Here is a 27,308-nt window from a genome sequence, read left to right as displayed (position 1 = left end):
TGTGAACCCACTCTGCTGGATCCAGCAAGTTATGGCTGGACAACTGATGCCAAAGGGAATTTGGACATTCAGTGGATGCCTGAATCATCATCACCAAAAACTGTCTTGAAGCTTATGAGTTACAGATGTGTAGTGTCCCTTCCTGCCAAACTGATGAATGCTTATGCATTAATAATGGATTCAAATGCACAGGGATATGCAAGTTCCAAGCTGTACCAAGTAAAAGACTGAGAGGAACAGTTTGCAAGATCATTTCAGTGAAGATTTGGCAGAGGGATATTAGAAAGGGAATAATCATCTTATACAAGACCTGCAAAGAAAATATCTAACACAATTCCACAGGGGGAAAATATAATGTTGTTTATTATGGTTTATTTAAAATTATCAGCTCCCTACTTGTGCTCAGAGCCTCTTTTTTAGCCAAGAGCTATGTACTCTGAGATAAAGTGAAGGCTGTCAACAAAAGCATGCTTAGCAGCTCTGAACTACCCCACTGAGGAAGCTTGCACATCTACACGAAGTCTAGAGGTAGCAGCACCTGCAAGGAGCTTCAGAAGAATTTTGACCACAGCAACCATGAGCAAGAGGAATGCCTGACCTTGACTCACCAGATGTTGGCTGGACAAGACACTTGTGCATTGTAAGATCTCCTAAACTCTCTTCTTTTGAAAGATGATCCTTTCAAAGCCGCTAAGAATGGGAAACTGTCATTGTTAAATGGAAATTAAATAAATTTCAGTGGAGACAATAAGATAGTGCTAACACAGGGGAAAAGTGGCCCTGGTCTCTCTGTGTCCTGGCTCTCACTGTCCATCCTGGTGGTGTCTTGTCCTGCCTCCTGAAACATGGACAATTCATGCCATGAATTAGACTGGGCAAAGCAGATTCAGGTACACCCTTGTCCTCTCCCAGCTACAGCTGAATCTGCTCCAGTTTGCCATTAAGCTAGTAAAAGTACTGTGGAAGGAAGAGAATGGCACAGGGTGAGAACAAGCAGTCAGAAGCAGAGGAAGTGTGGATCTACTGCTTTCATCAATACTGACAACTTATGCCAGCTTAAATTATTTGTCTGACTACAATCCTGAGATCTTCCAAATAGCTTCTCATTCCAGCTTATATATTACCACTCCATAATCCTGTCATCACCGCCTGAAGCTGGTCAAAACACTGCAAAGGAAAAGTTTTATGGAAAAGAGGGTTTCTTTTTCAAAAACTAAGCTCAGGGCTTTCTCCATGTGTGAAAAGGACTGGATACCTGAAGACTACTCCTGCACATTTGGATCCCCCAAAACCCACTTTGTCTGACTGCCCTTGACAATCACTACTGCCAGACCACTGAGCACTGAGTTTAAAGCAGAGAACATCCTACTGTGAAGGTGATTGAAGAGACTGAGGAAGAAAACCAAAAACCAAAAGCCAAAGCTGAATAAATTGCTCACACTCATTCAGAGACCAACCTAACTTAGCTTGAGCACTTCTCTCCCAAGTTACAGAAGCAAAACCATCCCCCTATTTCCCTCTTTTCTTGTATTCCCACATAGCTTCTTGTCAAGCTCTGGCAGTGTGCAAAACCCATGGAGGGCTCTCATCTTCAGTGGAAAAAACAAGCATTATTCACACAGCTCTGGCTCACTCACTTCTGTTCACTAACAGTGTCAGCAACAAGTGCCAGCTTGAAAGCTTTAGGTCAGGATTTTTAAAGAAAATGTCTTTCTGTCCATTAGATCTTCCATCTCCAGGATGCTTTGATTTCTACATTGCTATGAAAGAATTTTTTAAAAATTGTATTAATTTTGTCACAATTTCTTAGTTTCATTTCACTTGTTATCAAATTGACTTTTGTATTAAAATTCTTTTAAACACATTTTAATAAATATTTTGTTTTAAAAACTTACCATAATCTGCCATATTTTACTATTAATTAATATGCCTTTTAATATTGCATTTTTGAGTGCTTTAATATAAGGAGCATAAAGAAATTGGGGTGACTGAAATCAGAACTTCAGCCTTACTGTAATAAAAATATTCACTCAATCTGAAAGAGTAAAAAGTCTCTTCTTTGACCTAGATAAACACTGATTCTGCAAAAAGCAGATTCCTTGCACACTGAATCTGGAAAGAAGCATCCATGGCATTCCTGCCCTCCCATTACTCTCCAGCCCTGCAGACCCTGGCCGTGCTGCTGCAGCTCCCCCTGACCCGCTGCTCGCTGCTAACAACTTCATGGCCATTGCTTTTTGGTGAAATTGTTTTTTTAAGGCCGAGCTTCTGCATTCAGAACCTGTTGTCCTCTTGATACCTGCTGAAAGTAATTCCAGGAACAGCCAGAGATTCCTCCCGGAGGGAGGCACGGTGCAGGTACCGCAGTCCCCTCCTTGTCCCCAGCAGCTCCTCCCCTGGACGGGAGCGCGCTGGAGAGCTTTTATGAAGTGACATATGTCTAATTGGCTGAAAGGTAATATTCAAAGCTGCTCTTGGAGCTCAGGGGCTGCAGCTGGCAGAGTGTTAAATCAGTTAACAGTTGGGCCTTTGCTGCGCTGCACCGCTGCTGCTGCTGCTGCTGCCGCTGCTGCTGGCGGGGCCGCTGCCCACTTGGGCTCATTGAGCTCCCCACTCAATGGAGAAGGCATCTCTATTGTGCACCTCAAAGCAGGCTCACAGCCCCTGAAAGAGAAACAGGCCCCAAACTACTGGGGCAGATCGTATGACAGGATTACTTGCTTGTTGTTCCTCTTTCTTTCTTTTTTTCTTCTTTAAAGGACTTCTATTGGGCTACAGGAAGGAATTACGTGAGGGGGAGACCGTATTACATAGTGACAGCTGGAAACCCAGGGATTGCAGGCTAGTAACGGAGCTGGGTTCCTTCTGTGCCGGCTGGACACCTACCTAAGGCATCTTTTAATTAATTTGTGCAGAGAGTGATCTCCAGAGCCCAGGCAGCACAGGGCAAATCCTCTCACGAATGGTATCGGTGGCAGCCTGCCCCAGCACTGGGGTGAGGACGGGATTTTTTCGCAAAAGCACACACAGCAGCTCCTCGTTGCCAGCCGTAGAGCACAGAAGTGCGAGCATTTGTTGTTCTTACAGGATCCAGACATCCAGGCTCAGGAAATGTGTTAGAGCTATGATTAAACAGAGTTCTGAATGCCTGACACTCCAGTCACAGCAGAGATCAGGTTCTTGGCTGGCAAAAATCAGTATTTCTCTAATGGCGTCAATAACCATTGCCCAGCTGATGAAGTTCCCTAGCAGCCCAGCAGCGCTTCTGTAACTGGCTCTGGTACACCTGCCTAAAGCAATACCAGACAGGCAATTTGTGACCACCCCTCTCTTTCTGCAGGCTGAGGCTGCGTGTGCACCTCACACCCCTGTACCTGTGTTTCCAGTAAGACATCTGCAGTTTGCCTTCCAGGGCTGCAAACAGGCACAGCACCAGGGACCTCTGGCATTGTTCAAGGGGAGGACAGCACTCATTCCATAGGTGCCCATGATGGCAGCAAGGGAATTCCTATCTGGAGTTTCAGCGTGATCCTTGGTCCCTACACTTCCCCAGAAATGCACAGACATTGCACATTTCTGGTGAATTACACGTATATGCCTCACCTCACCTTGCTGGTAGCATCTCAAGGCTTCAAAGCTCTTTAATTGACCACTCTCACTGTTCAAAGCACTCAGTTAAGACACAGTGCAATCTGTTTTAGCACACGTAGAAAGCAGTGCCACTGTTTAATCTGGGCCTAAGAACTGCACAAATGTGCACTCCTGCCCTGGGTAAAAATAGCACTTTCAGTTGGGAGCCACAAATCCTGCTGGGGGCTGGACTTTTAATGCCTAATTATGTTAGTATTCCTTCACATTTCTGGACTGAGGGAAAATCAAGCTGTCGAATCTTGAAGCGAATTGTTAAATTCGGCTTTGTTTTGATTCAAAATGCAGAGTTGTCTAGGTCTGTAAAGATACCAAGTCTACCAAGCTCTGTGATGTTCTTGGAGAGGAGAAAAGATCAGCCTAATTTTCATCTACATGCTGGCACATTTGCACCGTTCTGGCAACCAACAAGGACACCAAAGTGGATTTAAAAGCAGACTGGCAGGAAACAAGTTACCACAAGAGAAGGTTTGAATTTAGAGTGCTCAGGCTCTGTGGTGATAATTGTGATAAGCTGCAGATAAATGCTTTTGTCATAACCACAATAAAGGCAAGGTAAGAGACCTGGCATGCAGCTCGACACGAGCACGGGGCACTGCCCCAATGTGCCACAGAATAAGAGCCAACACTCAGGCACTCACCACAAAGCAGATGAGGCCGTGTAAATCCCCACCCTTGCTGGCTTTGTGGTAATTTGTTCATGTGCCTGTCCCTGGGGTGAGTAAAACCAGCCTGTTCTGCCAGAACGTCCTGAAATAGCAGCATTTGCTGAAATTGTACGTTATTATTAACACCTAGGATTACGTCAGAATGGATCATATCTTATCCAGCTCTACCACACATGTCATGTGGTCTCTGAGCACACAACATTATTGTACTATTCAGTCATTTAATTAAAACAATAATTGATGCAGAGGATGAAAAATAAAGAGCCTTTTTTCCAAAAAACTTACAACTTAGCCTTATGAAAAGATGGTATAGATACCTGACAGAAATGGGAAGAGGATTTTGTGCTAGGAACAGAAGAAAGGGGGATTTTAGAAGCATGAGAAGCAAGGGGAGCTGGTTGAAAGGACAGCCAGAGTACAGCTAACTGGCCAGGCTACAGGAACGACTGGATTGAGGTAGGAAACAGAAAGGATAGGCTGGATAAAGACTAAAAGTTTGCTTTTACAAGCTACGGACTGAAAAGGGACAATATATCTGAGAAAAGATTTTCAGAAAACTTGAAAGAGGAAAGGCTGGGGAGAAGGGAATTGAGAGAAATGGAAGGATGATGGGATAGTCTTCAGTTCCAAAATTTGGGGCTGAGACATCAGGTCATTCAGGAACCAAAACTCCTGGGTCAGTGAGGAAAACACTGAGGAATACCAACACAGCAAGTGAAAGACCAAGCCATTTCACAACTTCAGAGTGTTTAACATTCCCAAGCACCCAGACTTTCTGTATCCTAATGGCTGACACATTTCACCCTCTCTATCAGGTCAGCTTCACCAACAGCATTCCTTCATCAAATGCTGCTCAATCCCCTTCACACATAAGATGGGAGGAACGACAGGGCCGAGCCTCCTCAGCCCTGGTGCCTGGAATGCAGCTCCTCCTGGCACCATGGCAGAGCTGGGGCTCTGGTGGCTAATGAAGGGCAATCTGCTCTGGTGATCCCAGCAGGCAAGGCTGGGAGGTGGGCACGCCGCCTGTCCGTGCCAGCTCTCACACTCGCTTCTCCCCCTGAGAGCTGGGAATGCCACCTGCCAGCCCCACGGGCTTGTCATGGGCATTGATTAATGTCTGCAGACATTTTTAAGAGAGGGGGAAGCTCACCAGACAGAGCTGCTAAAAGGCTGAGTGCAAATGGTTTTACCACTGCTATGGCTTAAACTGAGGTCCACACCATAAAAAAGAATTGTTACATTTGGATTCAGTTATATCCAAATGATCTGTGGCTGTCAGGCACCACTACGACATGCAAAAGTCTCAGAACAAGTGACTCTTAACCAAGGGAAAAATAGCCCATCCCTTGCCTTTTGCTTTTCTCCAAAAATCCCTGTGTAGCCTCGCATGTCTCCGGGGCTGCGGGTGTTTCTGCACGATGCCAGTCACAGCTTTGTCACAAAAGCTTTCTGAGCACCACCAGACACGTCCCTCCACCCTGGGCTCCCACTGGAAGCATGCCTGGCCCTGGGTGCTGGCTGTAATGCCAGCAGTAGGTTCTCAGGCCCATCAGCTCTGCTGCAGCCTTCCAGCAGTCTGCCCCAAAAGCTGCACCTCGGATCCTGACCGCGCTCCCCAGCCAGGCCGAGGGAGCTGCGGGGATGGGGCAGCCCCTGCCACGGCGGAGCTGCCATTCCAGAGCACAGATAAAAGTGAAACCCGAGCAGAAAATGTTTGCGGTGCCACTGGCAATCAAGGGCCGGGTTGTCCCAGCAACGGGAACACTTCATCAGCTCAGCTAACAGATGGTCAGTGAGCAACAGGCAGCATATGTTCCAATAAGCACTGACATCAGCACAGATGGAGGGTGGGCAGGAGGCTGGCCCTGAAACATAACCTGACATTTCCTTCTCATTTGGTGCTGCATTGTTATAACTCACACAGGAAGATTAGCAGGGAAAAGTGAATAGCATTAGGGAATCTGCTCAGGAACCGATTACTAACACTTCACTGCAGTTTTAGATTTTTACTTAACCAGAGTGCAACATTGTTAACAACATTCAGGGGCAGAAAAGGAAAATGCACCGGGTTTTAACGATGGGGCTTTATTTTCACTACAGACAGGTTTTCCCAAGAACACTAGTTAACAGATTGCCACCTTCTAGGAGTCTAGATCTCCAGTTCCACTATTTCTACAGCTTTTCTTTTACTCCTTCCATCCCTCCCCTGACAAAATGCACCCAAATACCCCACAGGATTAAATAAAGCTCCACAACACATTGTCACAAAGGGCATAGCTTTCCTCAGCCCAAAATACACTTTAATGCTTGCTACAAAAGACAGAAAAACAGCCACAAAAGGAAAAAAACCACAATTAAAATAAAACATATATTCCTGCTGATGAACATTCAATAAAAATAGGATTCAAAGGAGACTGTAGTCCTTGGAATCAACAGCTGATCAATCTGGGATTGAGGGTTGCTATACAAACAGGTTACACACAAGCTGTGTATTTGCAGACTTGCACTGAGGGCAAGCATGCTGCATGGCTCCAAAGTGCCTCTTTGTGACAGGCAGCACGATGCCAAGTGGATGCATGCAAGTGATGTAAGAGTACAGCTGTACCACAGGCAGATATTAAAGGGGGCAGCATGTGCAGCCACAGCCTTCTGTTACCTCGTGAGATACCTTTAGAAGCCTTTTCCTCCACCAGCTCGTGGGAAAGTTTAGCAGGCACCTCCCTTCAATGCTAATGGCGCTTGTATGTTCATCCATCTCTAGTGTCAGCACAAGAACAGACCCTCCAGTGAAGCCTGTCTGCGGTCCTGGGGGACTGCCAAGCTGTTTTGGGAATGGCAAATGCTTCCATCCCTGCTCCCTGTGCCTTTCTTTGGAAAGCATGAATTTGGTCAGAGATTTGCAGCCTGGATAACCTCCTGCACGTCCTCCTGTTAATTCACAGCTTCTTCTCATGAGCTTTACCCAGATGCTCTGCAGTTGTATCGCCCAATTCTCACAAAGGTCTCCTGCCCATCTTCAAACTACAGCATCTCTGAGAGATAAATACAGCTTTTTAGCAAAGAGCTGCACAAGGAGGCATCTGCTGATATTCTCAAGTGGCTCCTAGTTTGGCACAGCTCAGTATCTGGCCTCAGCACTACAGAGCTATTGGGGTAATATTCCACACGTTTAGCGTGCAATACACACTGCAGCAATCACTTCCCATGCCTCTCAGCTTCCTAGAAACTTCTAAAGATGGATCTGTGCTCCAGCTGATGACAATGAGTGTCACAAGATTCTGGTATATCTTGAGCAAGGTCACAGAGTCAGTAAATGATAGCTCTAGGAAGGTGCAGGGGAATCAATCAGGTTTCCTAACTCTGACCCCCATCCTAATGATTAGAGAGAATCCTCTTAGAGCAGAACAAATTAAATCCTCATCAGCTCTGAACACGTGTTCAGTGAGAGCTCCCTAATGAACCCTGTGTGCCACTGAGTGGACAGACACACGGAAAGATCGCTGCATAAGGAGCAAGGAGTCCCAGGACTGTGCTCTTGCTGCTGACTGCCAGGGGCAAGCACTGCAACTCCAGCAAAGCCACTTAAGAACACTTTTAACCTGCGAAGACTGAGCAGCTGAGCCATTTTTGATCAATTTCAAGCACAAGGATGCCAGACTGCTGAGAGACGCTCATTTTATGCTCTGGGCTGTGTTATGCTTTATGCCATCCATGACTTTCAGTATCAGAAAGGCAATCTGCAAGTCTGGGACTTCCATGCTCTTGGAAGTCCACCTCTTCTAGTGCTGTTTGGGGAATGGTGTTCCAGTCGTAGGGGATGGAACCCATCCCTTTCCTCCATTGCATGTACAACCAGAGCTGGTACAGAAGGATTGGTTTGGTTTCATATAATGTGCTTTTTATGAGTAAAAAAATTTTCTGTATCTCTATTTGCACTACATATGTTCAAAAATATGAGGCAAGTGGGACATTGGGATTATTTATCCAACAAGCATGAGTTGAGGATGCTATTTCTAGACAGAGGTAGTTTTTCTAGGAAAATCAGCAGCCAAAGGATGTTAACATTGCTTAGATCTCCAGAAGTTCCTGCCTCTATGTCCATCAATTAAGAAATCAACCTGGCCAAGGTACCTGAGCATTCCCTTCTAGTGAGTCCCTCAGTTCTCTGAAGCAGCATGGATAATCTGATGGGTGAGCAGAGGAGTAATCTGAGCAAGGAATAGAAAGAGGGGAGACAGCTTCCACCTCTCCTTCACTGTCCAACTTCCTGATCCTCAGAATGAGCAGGATATTCATGTTTACTGAAAAAAAAGAAGACAAGGGGCAAGGAAAGGTGTAATTTCAATATAGTAAATAAATTCTTTACAATGAGAACAATCATTCACTGGAACAACCTCTGCAGGGATATGGTGCGGTCCTCATCACTGGAGGTTTTCAAGGTGTGATCAGACAGGGTGCTAAACAATCTCATCTGGGCTCCTTCTCCCATTGAAGGTTGGGCCAGAATCAGTGTTCTATGATTCTGTATCTCCCACTGCTTAAAAAACCCCCACCAAATAATTTTACAAAATGCTTTTGGGAAGTGAGACTGGTTTCACCTTAATGTGGAGCAAGTCCTTCTCCTAAAGGGAAGGGAAGGTCCTGTGTTCCCTCACCTGCTTCCAGCTACCAGTGTCTGTCCCTTCTTTGTGCTGGCCACAACAGACAGGTTAACAGATCAAAAGCTAGAGTTTGTTCTTCGTTTCTTGGGGAGGTTTTCTCTCAGTCAAGCTTGAGAGCTTGACTCCCTGACTTTGTGAACAAGGCATGAGCAAAGCGAGCCTGTGGACAGTGTTCAGTTTGCTGTAAAACAGATGGCTGGAATTATCAGGAGAGACAAGAGTAGTGTCCTTTGACTTCTGTGGACACACAGCCACAAACGTGGCAGACACTGGTGGGTCTTGCCTTCAGCTGCAACCTCTGAAGCTGCAAAGTGTGACCACAGGCAGGACCTGCAGTGGATGTGCTGCACCCACAAGTGAAATCTTGTTCAGGCATAGAAATGAAACCAGGGCATTGTCAATCCATAAAATACAGAAGAGTCTTTACTGAGAGCACATCCTAGAGCACATCCTGGAAATGCAGGGTGAATGGTGCAGCTTCTTCTCTTGATGTCCCCACCAATGTGAGGGCTCCAGTGACAGGTTAGAGAGTCACAAAGAGAGAGATCCCGGCAAAACTTGCTCTGAAGCAGCATCAACAGAGCAGTTCTAACAGGGCTCATGCAATGTTAGGGCACATTTGTGCAGGGACTGGCAGTGTCTTACAAATAATTGCAGGTGCCTGATCTTAATGCTAGCAACTGCTTCTTTTTGTCTGTTCTGTAGCCAGGACTTGTGAGTGAGAGAGAGATTGAATGCTTTGTAATGAAGGTATATTGTAACATTTCTCTCCAGGTGGCACTTTGTTAACAACAATTAGATCCTGATTCATCTTTGAAGGGCTAATTCTTATGTGGTTTGCAAGGGTCCTACAAGGAGCAAGTGTTGAGTGGGGGCACTTTAAAAGTATTAGTGAGGGGGGCAAAAAAAAGAATAGTGCCATAAGAAATTTGCAATACAATGCCCAAGCCTCCTTTGCACCCCACAGTAATTTGTTCTTATTCCTGTTATTATCCCCTCGGGCACTAATGGTCACTTTATTAATTAGTTGAAAATTGCATTCTAGGTCAAATGGCAGCTTTTTTCCCTCCCATTGTTGCAAATTGCTAGTGGTATGGCCCAGTAAATGGCAGTGTTACTGCAAAATGGGAAAGATCCTTTGCTTTTCAAGATAAAGCCTATGGACCAGCTGCACTTTCCATGACATTTCTAAGCAGAGCATTTCCCCGGGCCTGCTTTTAAGCAGTTAGGAATTAAACAGAACTCACTGTCATTGTTAAGATTTCTAATCATAGGCTGTTACTGTATTTGCTCTCACTCTCCTCACCCTGCCCCCCATTTTAATTCCAGCCGAGCCTGTTCTCTAAGGTGCATCTCTGCAGTGCTTAGCCCCATTTTCCAGCAAAGTGGGCAGTGTGTTTAGGTGCCTTCATTTCTGGTGCTCTGATGGAAATACTTTAGAGACATCTGCTTTTGCAGAAGAGGACAGATGCCTAGCTTATTTCTGAGAAATAAGGCCATGTCTGTGGCCTCTGAAGTTAGAGACACGAAAATTACAAATCACTCTTGAAAATGTTTGCTGGCTACTGAATGTAGAAATAGAGCAAACCACAGTCTCAGAAAATGAAATGGAAATTACAGATTTTGTGAAAGTTTTTTCATAAAGAAAACTCCTACTGGGGACAATAGATGTTTAGGCTTTAAACCAGAGGATCAGCCCACCAGAAGTGAACATCAAAGCAGTCTATTTTCCATTAACTACTTTCTGCAGCCGACTGTGCTGGATGCAATCTGTCATGCCAGTTTGTAGTCCAGCAGTCAGGGAAACTACCAGAAGTCAGAAGGCCTGGGCTAATTTCCCAGCACTGTCAGCCTAACACATCTAAAACGATGCAGTTCATGTGAAGTAAGTTGCACAAGGTGCCTGAGACAAAGCACAGCCTTTAATTTTTAGTTTTCCAAGCAACCCTGGCCTCATATCTGATTAATTTTCTTTCGTAAAATTACTTTTAAACTTCTGTTCTGGTAGTCCCAACTTAAAATCCACAGAATTCAGAGGAAAAAAAAAAGAAAATACCCTCCCTCTGGGCCTTCAGGGATTTTACTGAAGTCGTATAAAAAGCAAGAAAACTTATTGTAAGGGAGGAAAATGCTACTGAGTCTCTTACAGAAACTTCACACATGCTGCCCTCACCTACCTAAAAGCACAACTGTTTTGAAACTATTTCCTCTCTAAGGATAGATCACTTCCAGCACACAGAGAGGCATCTTATCCTCCAGCAGGCTGAGCACTCTTCCTCTCAAAACCTCAATGCTGGAGCTGGCACCAGCTGTAGCCCCTAGTGAGCAATACACAGGGCAGCCAAAAACCCCCTGAAATTCCTAGATCATAGGGACAGAAAAAAAAGCTTTATTTCTCCTTTTTCTTTTTGCCCTCTCCTCTCCACCCTCCCTTCCTATTTTCTAGCATCATAAACGATCTGCCTTGCTAAGCTGGACTCTTTCTACAGGCAGATGGGGGTGTTCATGAGGGAGAGGGATGGTGGAGTGATTAAGCAATAACACCTTAGTGTAAACAAATGCACAGTGACAAATTTGGGATTTCTTTCCTGCTTCCAACAAGGAAGTGTTAAGACATGCAAACTGGCTCTTGTTAGCACTTAATATTTTTTCTTTGATGCTATTTTTTAACTTGCTTGGAGCAAAAGTTTCTTACAGCACTATTTGTTGCCAAGAATTAATATAGTAACCAGCAATGCAAATAAGTAAAACAATTCCCTCCTCAAACAAAAAAAGAAGGCTGAATTTGCAGGTTAGTATTTCTTTTGTTCAAAAACTTCAGGAAATCATTAAAATCTAATCTTCATTTAAAGCATAAACCACAATCAATGCCTAGATTTGCACTGGTGTCACACAGTTACAAGATGAGGCGAGATAGGCAGGCACTCAATAAAAACCACAAACAAACCTGCATTAAGTGTATTCCAAACCAGTATATGCTCAAGGTTTCTGATTTGTTTTTAAAGCCTAGAAGTCTTGGTCTAGATGCACTGACCAACTTCTAAATGCTCTGTGCTACTGTACATCAACTGTATAGCTGTTCTCCCTCTTCTGTCTGGAAATGCAATTTTGTAGTGGATTTGTTTGAAACTCTCCTGTTTGCTCCTTTGTGAAATCCCTTCTCTGCATAGGGAAGGTGGAGCAGAAACTAAATCACACCTTACAAAATGAAGGCTTTGTTAAAGAGAGGAGTATTGCAAGTTGCTCAAGGACTTGGGGGCAGCCTTATCACCCTATTTAAATGTGGTGATCTTTCCTATGTGTATTATGTAACAAGAGGTTCAGCACCCTGCCTCAGACCTCCACAATTGTCACTGGAATTGAAAACCCTCCAGCAGAACGTAGATCAGAAGGACTGAAGGACCTGATGGGTAATTAAAGTAGGGGACAAAGATGATTATCAAAAGGCAGTTCATTATACACTTACATCCTTTGTAGATGAGCTGCATCTTGATCACAAGTGAAAATTAAAGTGTTATCAGGAAGTAGATACAGAGCCTGCTGGTTTTCTGCTATTAACAAACAACCTCTTGCCTAAAATAAAGCTGAATGTCACAAAGGTAACTTCTGAATGGTTACCTTGACCTACCTTTTTCAAATGCCATAAATACCATGCAAGTTTCTCATCACTTTTCTAAAAACTGTGATTGCTTTCACTGATTAATGAGTTTTTAAGCTACCTAAAACATCATAAGGAAACACATCTGACATCAGAACATCTCTTACAGTACAGTTTTGCTCTTTAATATGAGTCCAAAAACCAGCTGCAGACTTGGCTACCTAATTTTTGAGACAGGGTGCACTATCTTCTATTAAAAAGCCTCCAGCTTTATTTCCAGGATTGGTTTCTGTGCCTAATATTTCTTGTGTCTTCTGGCACGAAAAAGAGAAGCTTAATACATTTGAAATATCAATGTATTAATATTAAAAAAATCATGCCTAGATTAACTATATTAGCAGTTAATATATCCCTGTTTATCTATGGGACCACTACTAATAAAAGGTCATTTGCTAAGTGATCTAATATGTACTGGGAAAATAAGAATCAATGCAAAGACACATACTCAAAAAGATTCAAAATACTGCAAAGCCTCAAAATACTAAATTGATGGGTTGTGTGCACCCATACCTTGCATTCTGTCTTATCCTTGCTGCCCTAGCCTGTGTAATTTTCAGGTTTGTGCTTGAATCTGATCACCAAATCAAGTCCTTCATCTCCAAAGGAATGGTAAACAGTCATCACAAATGTCATCACTGAGGAGAAGAGAGTCTTTTGGTGATGCTTATTGGCAAGATGCATTTTGATATTGAGCATGAACACCAGTGCAGAATACAACACCATGTGACTGAAATTCTGCACTCAGAACAGTTCTTTGCCCTGAAGAAATGCCTATCTCACTATTTCATAGAATCACAGAACGTGCCCAGTTGGATCATCGAGTCCAACCTCTAGTCCTGCCCAGCATCATCCCCAAGAGTCACACCATGTGCCTGAGAGCATTGTCCAAACTCTCCTTGACCTGCCAGGCCTGGTGCTGTGTATTTGTATTTGTAGTTTTTAGAGGTATAGGCCACAGTAGGTGCAATTGCTACAGCTGATGTCCTGCCTGCACTCTGATTTCAGGTGTGTTAGTGAGTTGTAAGCAGTACCAGAGCTGCTACCCAGGCAAGGAGCAGCACCCAGCACAGCATCACAGTCAGTAACTGGTTTGGATTCCTTACCCGAATAAATATTCTAGACTTTAAGGTTAAGGGAGTTTAATGCAACAAAGATGTATTTTCCCAGTTGGCACAAGCAAAACCAAACATTAGACCCATTAGACCTTAATTCTGTAGTAAGATAAATTAAGATAAATTTTAAGATAAATAAATTTAGGCTGGTGAGTACTCAGACAGAATACCCTGCCAGCTGCCCCTGTCTGTTACAGACAACTTTTCAACTCATCATGTGTTGTTTCAATGCCATACTTCTAGGTAAAAACTGTAGGCTAAACTTAATGCCTGATCACCAACCTAGGGCTCCAAAACAATGCAAGCCACAATGCTCTACAAGAATCAGTTTCAAGAACATACTCTTCAACAAAGGAACTTCTGTGTTCTGAACCAGCTTCACATTTGTGGTGGCCACAGCTGAAACACAGTGTACCCATCAGCCTGGCTATGGATGAGAAAGGTCTGGGTGTCAGCTGCAAGGGTTAGGAAAGCAGGTAAAGCAAGGTCCTAATTCTGCAGGGATGCACGAAGACACTTGGCTGGTTTGTAGCCATTTTCAGTTTTTTGAGCTGTTTTCAGCCCACAGGCCATACTTATTGTTTTGACACTATCAAAGCACCATGGTGGTTTCAGCCAAACTTCCTGACCCCCTGTGCTGTCACGGAGCAGCAAGGAGGGCCTGCTGCACAAGGGAAGGCAAGCCAGCAGTGGAGGGGCAATGCAGGGCAGTGGCCTCACTGCTGAGGCTGCAGTGCCACAGCACCTGAAGAGCAGCAGAGCAGGTCTGATCGTGGTAACCAGTGTCACACAACAGTCCTGGGACAAGTCCATGGGGATGAGGGATGTCCATGCCACACAAGGAAGTCAAATCATCAAGGCAAAGGCAGAATCAGACAGGCACAGTGCTGGATTCCTGCAAAGCAGATCAGGCAAGCACCAAGGGCAAGGCTTAAACACTGCTCTTGAGTCAAGAGTCTTGTGAGATTCCCAGGAGGCTTCCCACAGCTCTCTCACACAGATCCTCCTCACTGAGCAGCTGGATCCAAGGGCACCCAGCTGTAGGCGGTCAAACCCCTCTGAGGACCAGGAGGAGAGCCTGGCAGTGCCTTCGGGATGCAGGCATGGAGCTGTCAGTCACCCCTGCACCAGGGACACAGGGAAACACTGGTGCCTGTAATAGTCACCATCACTGAGCCCCATCCTGAGCAACCTCAGGATGACCTGCACTGAGGAGCTGCTAGGCCATCAGTGTGTACCCACGAGGGCAGCCTCACCACACTCAGCATTCCTGTGCTCCCAAGCACCCTGTGCCTTTATGGCACAAACATACCAAGGCTTCTGCATATTTACTGGGCTCACCATGCTTCCACAGAACCCAAAGTTATCCTCTAAGAGAAAGAGGCTCTGCACCACAGAGGACTGTCCCATCAAACTTCCAAGTGAAGGAGCATATACTAGTCTGCCTGCCAGTTCAGCTGCCAGTGGGGAGTCAGTGTTTAAATGTGAACATGTACACTTTTGATTTTCCTCCCCAGCATTTAAATAAAGATCACCTTTGCAATATAATACTACATGTTGGAGTATCCTTATACTTTTGCTCAGCATGGCGCAAAAAGATGTGTAGAGCTCCATCTCAGCACAGCACTTGCTAAGATAGCAGAGCAATTAAAACTGTTGTCTCCTGTTTTATAAAAGAGGCACAAACTATAAGTTTTGATAATTGCAGTGCCATGGCATCATAAGATTAACTCATTGTTTCAGGGTTTTTTTCACTCCAGATTCAGATTCCCAGTGTGATGGTGTCACAAATGAGCAAAGCAATTTGAGAGGAAGGACACATGAAGAGGAAAGCTGATAGATGTGCTCCTGTCAGTCACTCTCTCACAATGACCATGCCACAATTTCTGCTGAGTCACTCTTGACTAAGTTATTGATGCTATGGAATGTTCTCTGGATCCCCTTCCAGAAGGAGAACACATAAAGTTATTAAATCAATTCACAATTTCAGTGAATATTTGATGAAAGGCAGCTACCCAGTGCACAGGCTAGAGAAGACTAAGCAGTACAGCAGAACAGCTTTCTTTACTTCACTTCTTTGAAGAGTTCCTTCACTTCAAATCCATGTCTGTTTGTCCTCTGTAACCATTCAAAACAACCCTGTGGTCCACATATCAAGGAAACCCTATTAAACTGGAACTTTTAGGGTCATGTTCTCTGATATGATTTCTTTCTAAAGTCCATACACTTTGTGATATTGTGAACAATTCAAAGTTCAGTGAGACAGGAAAGCATCACCTCTGTGTTTCAGCTTCATGCTTCTGCTTTCCCTCTACTATTCCTGGTGGGTAACAAATTTTCTGGCTTGGAAATAATAATAAGCAGCTTCTCCTTGTGGTCTAACATTAGGAAGAAAAACAACCTCACAGAGATGCTATCAATTCTTCAGTAATCAGGGTAATTATTATCAACAATTCATACCACAGCTAGCACAGCAAAACTCCCACTCTGACTGTATTTAACTTTGTTTATTGAGGATAACAGACATCTTTTCTCATATCAAAGCCTGAAGAGGGAATTACCAACAAATTCTGGCACACAATCACATTCTTTTAAAATACACTGTTACACATCATGAGATCCCTGAAACCAGAGAAGTCTCCATAAAATTCAGACCACATTATTTCAAAAGGTTTGTAGGGGAGGGATAAAAATGATAGTAAAAAAAATGATAGTACAATTACAGTCAGTGGAAAATCAATTGAAAAAGAAAGCAGAAATACCCCTATGATGACAGTGCATTTCCTGAAACACAAATCAAGACACCGTGTTGTGTGAAATGGTGTCGGCTCATACTTTACATAAAACTAGAAATCCTTATTTCTTTTTTTGTTGGATTGCTCCTATATACAGAGTATGAAAAATATATTTATTAATTATAGAAGTAGAGCATGATAGATTCCTTCCTCAGTTGAAAAAATTACAAAAAGTTCCTTAACTAAAAGTATCAAATGTAAAAGCAATTTTTTTCCTTTGTAAAAAAGTGTTACATTTTACAAGAAAGTCACATTGTTTCACTGGCATATGATGCTTACAGCAGTGATGTCATGTGTCAAACTTTTCAGGGTTTCAGAAACAATGGTATAACCCTTAAAACACAGATATAATCCACAATCAAGACATAAAGCACAATACAGCATAGACATCACACATTATTCATGGTGAGGAAAGTATTGTAATATAAACAACTATTACAAAAATATGCAAAAATTATAGTTTGTCTTAAATTTGCACTCAGGAATATCTCACAACGTTATAAAAAACAATTCAGACTTTCTCTTGTCAAATGGACAAAACAATGTAGCTATACTGGCATGCTATTGTGCCTCAGGTAGCTGTTACTTAAGTTTTGGTGATTCTGGTCTCATAACAAGCTTAGACCTTACATGATAAATGATTAACAAGCTGAACAGCCTCAGCTTTGTGTGATTTTCTCCACAGTCACACTGTCCAGTTACTCTGCACAGTTCACAAAAACAGGTGAAAGCCTGAATAAACAAAAATGATCCCAGTGGCATTTATTCCATCATCCCATTTGCCACTTGTAGACATGAATTCTTTACTGAGGAGGATTGTGATACCTCCTCCCATGTGGATGTCCTGATCCTCTACCTGGAGAGAGTAAGAGAGGAATGAAATCATTCAGTGAACATTAAAGCAAAAAAAAAGGGCTTATTAAGATAGCATGCAAGAAAACCTGTAATTATACATATCTTAAAAAATACATGTCCCTGTCCAATTGGTGTGTAATTATGTATGTATGTATGCATGTATTCTGAGATCCTGGAGGATAAAGTGCATGGTGGCTCTTTTTAAAACTCTTGGGTGACTGTAACTTTTAAGCCTAGTCCAGTTAATGGGTTGGGATAGTGAATCTCATCTGTGACTGGTAGATCTGACTGCAAGAATTCAGGTAAGGATAATATGCTGTTTAGAAGCAGACATAAGATATATTTACAAATATTTTCATACTGGTTTAAGTGTGCCTGTGCACCATACTGCTTTAGTTAGAGAGCACTATTAGCAAAGCAGCACCCACAATGTAAATTAAATCTTTCCTCAGCACTGAAGTTCCACCAGGTCCCATCTGCATTACAGTTCTACCAAAATCCTATTAATGAGAAGCATGCTTGAAAGCAACACCAGTGTGGAAGACTTGACTCAATATCTTGCAAATGAGAGGCTGCTTGTATTATCAGCAGTTATGTGTTTTACAGTGTGCTAAGACTGAAGTGAATGTACCCTTTTGATGCAATTATATCCTGTGAAGAAATGGATAATTAACAGTGGTTTCCATAGTTCTTAATGCTCAGTTTATTTTTAGGTTCTTATAGATTGAGTTAACATTGTGATGTAAAAACCAATGTATTAGTGGTCTTAACTTGTAATTAATGAAGTTTGTCTACCAATAGGGTATATGGGCTGTGGTGTGGTGTTGCAGCCACAAACCTAAAATCCACAAATTATCAAACAAGAAATATTAAGGGAAAATCTACCTTCCCGAGGCTTAGATGTCCTGCTCTGAGTAACACAGATGTGCTTTTGTCCATTTGTAACACACAGCCAAGAAATTTACGGAGACAAGTTAAATGAATACAATCAAACAAACCACTCCCACCCCCCCCCCACCCCCAACCTTCCCAAAATGCAGAAAAAGCCACAGCTGAATTCTCTGCACTCAAAATACAGCACAGCAGCTGGGTACAGCAGCTACCACTGGCCATGTAAGGAAGGATGCCTGAGTCCAGTTCTTGTTCTGCCTGAGGGCATTCCAGCCATCCTCCCAGAGAAATGCCACTGCTTCTCAGGTTGTGCTGTCTTGGTGGAGGCACTCTTTCCTCCACTGCTGAAGCTGAGACATTGTCACAGAATTCTTAAACATTAACTGATAAGAGAGAGCAAAGGCTGCCTAATCATTATATACACTCCTGATACAGAAGATATGGGTCCCATGGTTACTGTTCCATTACCTTTTACTGTATTTAATCCAATGATTTATGTATTATATGCAACAGTGGGAGCCATAACAGTGTGCCATGGAAAGGTACACAGAGGATGGGATAGACAGATATCAGTATTATTACCAGGGAGTTTTATCACATAAGCTACCATGAACAGAAAATGGCTGTTCTTTTTTTCTCTCTCTTTGCTGGAGACACACATATAACAGACAACAGCTACATAGAGAAGTAACCCGAATACCTGTGCTAATATTAGCAAACTTAATAGAAGAATTTTGCCAAAGTGAGTCATGTTGGCAGATCACTTTAAAAGGAGCTCTAAAACATTGAAGGGCTCTTTTATAAGGACAGATGTCTTTTTCCAATAAACCTGTTTCACTTATAACACAGGCAATTTAACTGCAGTTATGGGATCATGTTTTAAGAGTGTCCTAAGGGTAAGAAATAGGGATAGTGTAGAAGAAGCCAAGATGTTTAAATAATGCTACTGAAAGACATTTATAACACAGCAGCACAGTTACTGTGGAACATACTTTGTGGAATACACCTAGCCATAAAATTTCTGGAGCTGGTCAGAGATTATCTGACCCCTGAATATCAGGTTTCTTCAGATGGTCAAGAACTGGTAACAATGACCAGTTTGGGTTTTGCATATGGTCAGCATACATACTCTATATTTTAGCTTTATATTTTACATAGAGGATCAAATAATATTATTTATGAATCAAATGATATTATCTTACTCTGAAGCATTCAACAGTGGCAGCTGAAACACATTTAAGACTTCACTGTATCTATTTTTTATTTATCTTTACTAATCACATCAGTGATCTTATTTGAAAACCTCACCTGGAAATATAAAAGAAATTCAGGTTCTGCAGACTTAATAAAATAATTGATGGTTTTTAGACACCTCTCTTCCTTATTTTCTTTAATCTACATGTATGTGCTTCAACTCACAGTAACGAGGAAGTAAAACTGAATTAACTCATCTCAACAGTGTTATCCACTGTGGTGTTTCACTGAAATGTCTGTTCTTTTCAAGAAGTGAGACTGGTGAATGATTTAAGATTAATGCCAAGGCAAGACAAAACTTGCATTTGTATCACTTAGGCAGTGACCTGGAAGCAGGGACCCTGATCTAGAAAACCACTTAAGAATGTGTTTAACTTTATTCATATGCTTGAGGGTTTTGTTGAAGTATGAACCAAGATCTGCAGCTAAAGACTTCAGACACATTTCTGTGCAGCTGTGCCAATTTGTTTTAGAACTGTTACAATTTTCAACACAGTTCAGCTGAGACCAAGCATGAAAATTACAAATACCACATGAAAGCTTATTTCCCAGAACACTGTGAGTAGAAGATGACTGCAGATTACAGTGCTACACTCCATCTCACCCTGCAGAGTCGGTTTTTGCAAGGGGCAATACAAAACAATGTAACTGATGCTGATGCCTTGTGAAAGCTGACCTAGAACAGAGGCTAGACAGAGTTAAAGAATGATGTAGGTATTTATTAAAAGGCCTCAATGGATACACCTTGGGCAGTACAAGAGCCCAGCCAGGGCTACTCCCAAGATGAACCCAAAATGGTCACAAAAAATGGATGACCGGTCATGAGGTCTCACATTTTTATAAGTTTTGGTCCATTAGCATATTGGAGTTAATTGTCCAATTACAGCTTTAGGTTATGAAGTCCCATCCTTCTTGTTTTCTCTCTTCTGTTCACATTGTTTATGCTTTGGGCCCGAGACTAGTATGGATTGTCCTTGGTCCCTAGCTGGAAAAGGACTTGTTCTGTCTACCTACTCTGTGAAGAGAGCTTACCAAGCCTTAAGATGAAACTCAGAGCTGCACACTAAAGCAGCACAGAATCTGGAAAATATAAAAGCTAAAACTTAAAGCATCAATGCAAGTTTTGTTGCTGACTGCTGGAGGGTTACTGCGCACATGAACATGAACTGCAGGTAGACACAGAGCTGTTATACTGGTGGTAGGGACAATTCCAAACCCACAAACATGCACCCATTTTTTACCTTGTGATTGCAGATGTCTTTGTGTGAACTCCCTCATCTGGTTGTGATATGGAGAAACAACATGACTTCTGTGTGGCTGTTGGAGCCTGGGATTAAAATCTCTTTGTTCTTCTTCGGAAAAACCGGGTGCACTGAGCAACTCTGACAATATGTAAGATTAAATGGAGAAAAAGAGGGACAGTGTATTCTTTTTCAGGAAACAGTATTTCTTAGTTCTGTGCCAAAATACTCAAGCACAATTATGATTTTTCCAAGCTAAAGTCAGCCTAACAAGCATGGTTCTTGTCCTCATTTCCATCTATGCACATCCTGATTACAAGCTGTTAACAAGTGTATTTAGAAACCAGATCAAAATTTTATGACACAGATTTGGAGACTGCAGTCATTAAAACAAACAGAAATCCCTCTCCAAATTGGAATCACAAATCATAATTAAAATGGTTAAATATAGCTCTCAAGGAAAAGCAGATGCTACCAAGGTCTGGTATTATAAATCACCAACAGATATCCTCAATTTTGAGTGTCCAGCATGAGCTTGTTGTGGAGCCACATCAGAAGTATTGCTGCCACATAATGCAAAGTACTGAACTAGCAGAAAATAATTATGTCTGTTGTAATTCGCTCAAGGAATTCTGAAGGGGTAATTTTTATCCTCACAGACATTATAACTGATCAGGTATTAGGCAGGTAATAAATATAATATGAGCATAAACACTGAGATTCAGTGTAAATTATTTCAAAGTCTTGAAGCCTCAACATTCAGGCTGATATGTGATTGATTTTAAAAATCTTTTGGATGTTTTTTATCCCAAAAGTCAGGCAGCTCAGGTAGGGAAAACAAATTTGCAAACTGAGTTCTTTAGCAAACTGTGCTGTAAAGCTGGGTGAAATAGCAAGATCTTAAGCAAGAAAGCAAAGTTTTTCAAATTGCCCAAAAGCTCTCTTCTATTTTGAAATATGTCAGCGAACGCAGTAAGAAGTATTTAATCTTCAATGCCTCATTCTGACCTTCAGTTATCAATGTTAAATAGCTCCCCTGAGGGACTGAAAGAAAAAGCTGGACCATTTAATTTCTCCTATAAAAATATCTTTAGTCACTGAATAAATAGTGATGTTTCTGTCAATTGATGATACTTATTGCATATATCTCACTAGCTATGTACCTAGATGGTAATATTATTCTATATAAACTTGGGTAATCAAATTCACATAAATTGCTAAAAAGAGTAAATATTTTCTTAGATCTTTTCATTGCTTCTTGGAGAAGGAACTTCAAATTTACTTAGCTTGATGGCCTGCCTATGTAACTGCTGCTGCTGTTGAAGGATAATTTAGCTCATCTATATATTAACTTGATTGAGAAAATTCACACAATGCTCACCTGCTAATATATTCCCTCTTGGTCTGCTCTGTATTGTTCTGTTCTTTGCCATGCAAATCTTGCAAATGAGAGATTTCAGATTCTGGAAGGGTGTGTACAAACACTCCTGAAAAAAACACAGTTAAAAATCAATGACTCTTCTGCTCTTCTTTCTTCAGGTGTAGCACAAATTAAACACATTAACAACAACTATAAGACTTGTCTTAGCCACACTTGTGCATGCATGAAGCTGGTAGATCTGGTTCCCACTTTAACAGGAAATAAAGTTTGAACATTTAATATTAAATGTGGATACCTGGAGGAGTGAGTAGGGGTGCAGAAAAAATGCTTTCCCCTTTCTCAGTGAAGTAGCTTTTCCTTCTCTGCTCACATCTGCAAATCCCTTGCTGTCCTGTCCTATTCTATGACCTTGCACCTGTAGATACCCTTAACTAGACTTCCATCTGCAACAGCTCAGGCAGAGATGGTTAAAGCTTCCAGATAAGGACTGATGAACTCATGGGAAACACACCAGTTAGAATCTGTCTCTTAATCTCATACATTACAAACACAACTTACCCAACAGTAATACATCTGCCCCAATTCCTGGCTGATAAAATATAACTCAGTCTAAAAAGAAATGGGGGAATTAAATTCAAATGTTTACCTTGTGGTGTGATAAAAAAATCTACTGTCAAAAGGACAAGCTGAAGCTATATAAGGGTGCAATATTGAGAGATGTGATACATCCTTGACTTTCTCTCTGATTTCTGTGAGCTTTGAAAAAGTGACAGATCTTAGAATGTTTTTTTTTTTTCTGCTTGGTACCAGGCATGTGGGATTTACTACACAATGAAGAGGATTAGGAAAAGAGAGATTTTAGAATAATATCATAATTTGTTATTTTCATAAAACTGAACTGATTTTTACAGGATGACATTTCCCTTTGAAGATGACAGGATAAGGTAAAAAAATCTAATAGGTAGCAAGGCTGCAGTAACTAGAGAGGTTTCTTAAATTAAAGGTAGAGTCTGACTCCCTGAATGAACCCTGCTGAGAACTTCCCTAACTCCCCTAATAATTTCTTGAGTTAACAAACATCTTCAGAGAGACTTGACTAAAACCCACAGATTTTTAAAAAATTTTGTTTTACCATACAATCTGGGTCCAGCCTGTGAAGAACACAGAGAAAAACCTTTCATTTTATTCCTGGGAGAATAAACTCAGAATGTATGGAGATTGGATGAAAAGTGAGATCAGAAAAGAACAAAACGTCAATTATGCCGACCCCATGATGTAATTTGGTTTTAATTTAAAAAAATTGACCATGAACATACTCATTAGTGAGAAGCACAATAAAAAGGCTAATAAAGTGATAATATCATTGCCTCACTTCTTTATGAGACTATTATAGCCAATTTTCTGTGTGGATAAACAAACTAATATGATTACAGTTTTGAAAAACAGAACTAGCATAATTTGAGCTTAGCATAATTTTGTAAAAAAACAAGATGGCTCTATTTTTATTCTTATCACAAGCTGTCCATTTTTTTATCTTTAACAGCTGTTAGGCAACAAAGAGCTGAGCTACACAAAAACTTGCCCACAAAAATATCAACTGTATTTAGTGTACACATTTTCTTCTTTTGGTATAAGAACCAAAAGGAAGGTAGGAAGTAAGCTCTAAGATGTTCAAAATTTTTGATACACATGTAAATATTTAAACAGGATTGTATTTCCACTGTAATTGTCAGAAACCTATTAACTGTATTTAAGCCTATCATATTCAAAACAACACTGATTCTGAGATTGCCTCAAGTGCCTGAAGTAATGCAACTGTCCAGATAATAGAGAAAGGACCCTAGGACCTAGGAGACAAGCACTTAACAACCAAAGGAATAACTTTTTCATATAATTTTTCTTTCCCATAACAAACATACCATTTAGAATAACTTCTTTTCTGCATACAGTACTGTCACTATCACCAGATTAGATTGGTGGTGCTCAAGGTTAGATTGTTAACAAACAAGTGCTGAAAGATCTTGGCCTCCAGCAGTACATTAAGCTCTGCCAGGAACTAAGTACCATTTTTATTTATTAAAGCTGAATTATAATAAGAGGAAAAACCAATCACATATACTTGTTCCCTTGCCAGTGTTCCCAAGCAAGCTGGCATCTCCTGGCAATTCTCCCCAGAACAGATTCTTGCCTCAAACTGATAAGCTGAAAGCTATTTTATTAGTCTGGGTACATATCTCTGCCATATATGTACCATAAAATTGTACCTAAAAAGAAAAAGGTATTTAAACTACTCTGAAAGTTCACATAGCTATTTTGCCTCACAACAGAACAGTTTATCTGGAGTTTGTTTAAAACAGAGCATCAGGCTTTAAAAAACTCTAACCTAGATATTTCAGTTGACCAAACATATTTCTAACTCAGTTCTAGGAAAGTAAGATCTATCTTCATCTTCATTATAAAACAGAATAAAATAGAACTCCAATACTAACACAAGATTTTAAAATGTTAGCTAAAACATACTACATGACACATTTAAAAATATCTGTATCAATTAATATAAAAGGTGTACAGATTTAAATTTTTATTGTCAAAGTTACCCACTAACCTGAATTCTACCCAAGAGGAAAACAAGTATCAATTTCATTTTGGATACTTTAACATTTTCCCATTTATTCTTTAAACCCTCTATTGTTTCGTAAAAGTCCTGCATGAAATTCCTGGACGAACCATTAGAGCAATCCAAAATCTACTGAAATCAACAGACCAATTAATAGGAACCACAGGATTTGGATAGAGGTTATGGTCCAAATCATATGATTGAACACATATGGAAAGGATTATTCTCCTCCTTCATGCTAAAAGCATGTTCATTCCACCCACTCACAAGAGCTGCACTCCTCACTCCAGACCAGCATGGTATGCAGCTGGACACAAAATCAAAAAAGATAACCAGTTATATAAAAATAACTGGCACTGATGCATAAGATTAAAATAAATCAAAACTGAAATATTTTTTCTCTGCAATTAATTTAACCTCAAGTGATTCACCCAGTAGCAGGTAAAAGCATTTCAAAAATAATTAAATGGTACAGGCTTTTCAGACATATTGATTGAGAAAGACTCATTAATTGAAAGTCTTTAGAGCTACCTTCCCAGATGGGTACAGATCCACCCAAGCATCTCTCCACATATTCTGTGCTGGTGGGGCACAAGGCAGGTCTGGTTTGAGGCTTCCCCAGTGCATCAGCACAGTCTGGCACTGAGCCCAGCAGACCCCACCTGTGAGCCTGGCCATGGTGCCCCTGAGCAGTGCACAGTGCTCAGCAGCACCTCCCTGCCCAGACAGGTCTGAAATCACACTGCTCTTTTGGTAACACAGCTTGCAAATCTTGTAAAGCTCCAGATTTGTAAGATAAAGTGGGACTGAGAACCAAATAAGTACTTAGAGATACAGGAAGGTACTTGGTGAGACTCTAAACGAAATACCCATATTTACCTACTCTAAAAGAATGTACCTTCTTCTGATTTGAAGTTCCTCTTTGAATTTGCCAAACCTTCATCTCAAAATTTAGGTTCCTTAATGCCTTTAAAAATATCACTCTTAAATATTTGGTTTTTTAAAGGTGTTCTTAACATGTTGCTTAAAATCTTATAGGAGAAAGATCTCATTAATATCTCAGTACTAGAAAACTATCGTGGGCATTTTCATTTTTGAAATTGAAAACTATTTTCCTTCTATTATTTTCTGAGTAGTGGGAACAAAATTAAAGGCAAAATTACAGCTTCCTTCATAAGCTCAGTATTTCTACTTTTTTTAAAATTATTTTTTGTGGAGAGAATGAAAAAGGAATAAGATAAGAAAATACAAAGAAAAGGGGGAAAGTGTAAACATGAATACAAAAACAATCAACAAAACAGACAGGTACATTTTTACAAAGGATGCAGAACTAAAAGAAAGTGATCACTTACATTGCCTTCCAAAAGTTCTTCCATAGAGCAACCTTGGTGTGCCTTCTGGTATTTTTCTTGAAAAAGTTTTCCATCAAACACTGCCCAAGGCATCAGATCATCCATCCTGAATGGAAAGCCACAGGCACTGTTGGCCATGAGCAGCGTGGTAAGGCCACGGATAAGGACAGCACCCAGGTGTACAGCCCTGGAGTCCACCTGTGCCAGCTGGGAACACACACACACACACACACACACACACAGAGGAAATATGAGCCACCTCATATAGTTTTTGTACCCCATATAAACACACAAGCAGCAGAGAAAATGGTCAGCTGTCCCAATGTTGTGACAATGATGGTCCTCGACTCCACAGCACAATTTGTCTGACGGTTCTGTATCTAGTTTTATTGAATAAAGTGGAAGAAGTGAAGTTCAACAAATACAGCATCTCATTCAAGTTTTTAAGACAAATACATTCAAAATGTAAATGGAAAGACAAAATAAATGCCCCCCCCCCCCCAGTATTTTTCAAGCATTAGCAGCTCTGCAGGGAAAAAAGTTCTGTTAGTGGAATGCAAAACATGAACTGGGAGTACAAACTGATGTGTACAGTGATCCACTGACCTTCCAGAGTTTGCTTACCGCGGAAATGTTACAGTGTTTAGACATCATTTAAATTGCAGCATTTGACAGAACAAAGTTTATTTTGTATCCCAGCTTTTATTTTAAACACTCCAGAATTTCCTTTGACTGTAATCTGAAAGTCAAATTATTTCACTTCAACCTGGATGTCTCCAGAAGAAATACTGGAATCGTGTGACCTCATTTAGAAAATGCAAAACGAGAAGCTCAACAAGACAATTAAAACTCACAGCCAAGATAAACTCGATGTGTGAATTTAACATCCTGTTGTGGCAGAGGACAGCAAAATATAAAAACCTTGAATCCAGTATAGGGAAACTCTAAGTATTGTTTAAACAGTACAAAGCTCTCAGTGGGCAATGCCTTTTCCAGTTTTTTCCACAGCAGTCTGTTAGGATCAGGAGAGATTCATAACAGTGTGGCCATCCATGCTGTAATCCCTGGTAGCTGGTGCACCCTTAGGGTATAAATTATACCAGAAATGGAATAGTATCCAAAACAGTCTGGAACAGAAAGGGCAAAAAGTGACTCAAATTGTCTTAGCCCTA

At 41.3% G+C, this 27,308-nt stretch overlaps 1 protein-coding gene across 1 annotated transcript in view; it reads right to left on the bottom strand.

The window, feature by feature from the left end:
* Positions 1-16,260: 16,260 nt before the first annotated feature.
* Positions 16,261-27,308, bottom strand: part of FAM120B (family with sequence similarity 120 member B) — a 48,215-nt gene continuing 37,167 nt past the window's right edge. The window contains exons 7-10 of the mRNA XM_058021524.1: positions 26,137-26,343; positions 22,168-22,273; positions 20,787-20,927; positions 16,261-17,401 (exon numbers count right to left, since the gene is read on the bottom strand). Of these exons, the coding sequence (XP_057877507.1) occupies positions 17,349-17,401; positions 20,787-20,927; positions 22,168-22,273; positions 26,137-26,343 (507 nt within the window). The 3' untranslated portion in view covers positions 16,261-17,348. The remainder of the gene's footprint in view (positions 17,402-20,786; positions 20,928-22,167; positions 22,274-26,136; positions 26,344-27,308) is intronic.

The sequence above is a fragment of the Melospiza georgiana genome, chromosome 3 (genome assembly GCF_028018845.1).
Source record: "Melospiza georgiana isolate bMelGeo1 chromosome 3, bMelGeo1.pri, whole genome shotgun sequence".
Lineage (NCBI taxonomy): Eukaryota > Metazoa > Chordata > Aves > Passeriformes > Passerellidae > Melospiza > Melospiza georgiana.
The sequence above is the reverse complement of the archived record's forward strand: the minus strand, read 5'-3'. Positions and strand labels throughout refer to the sequence as shown.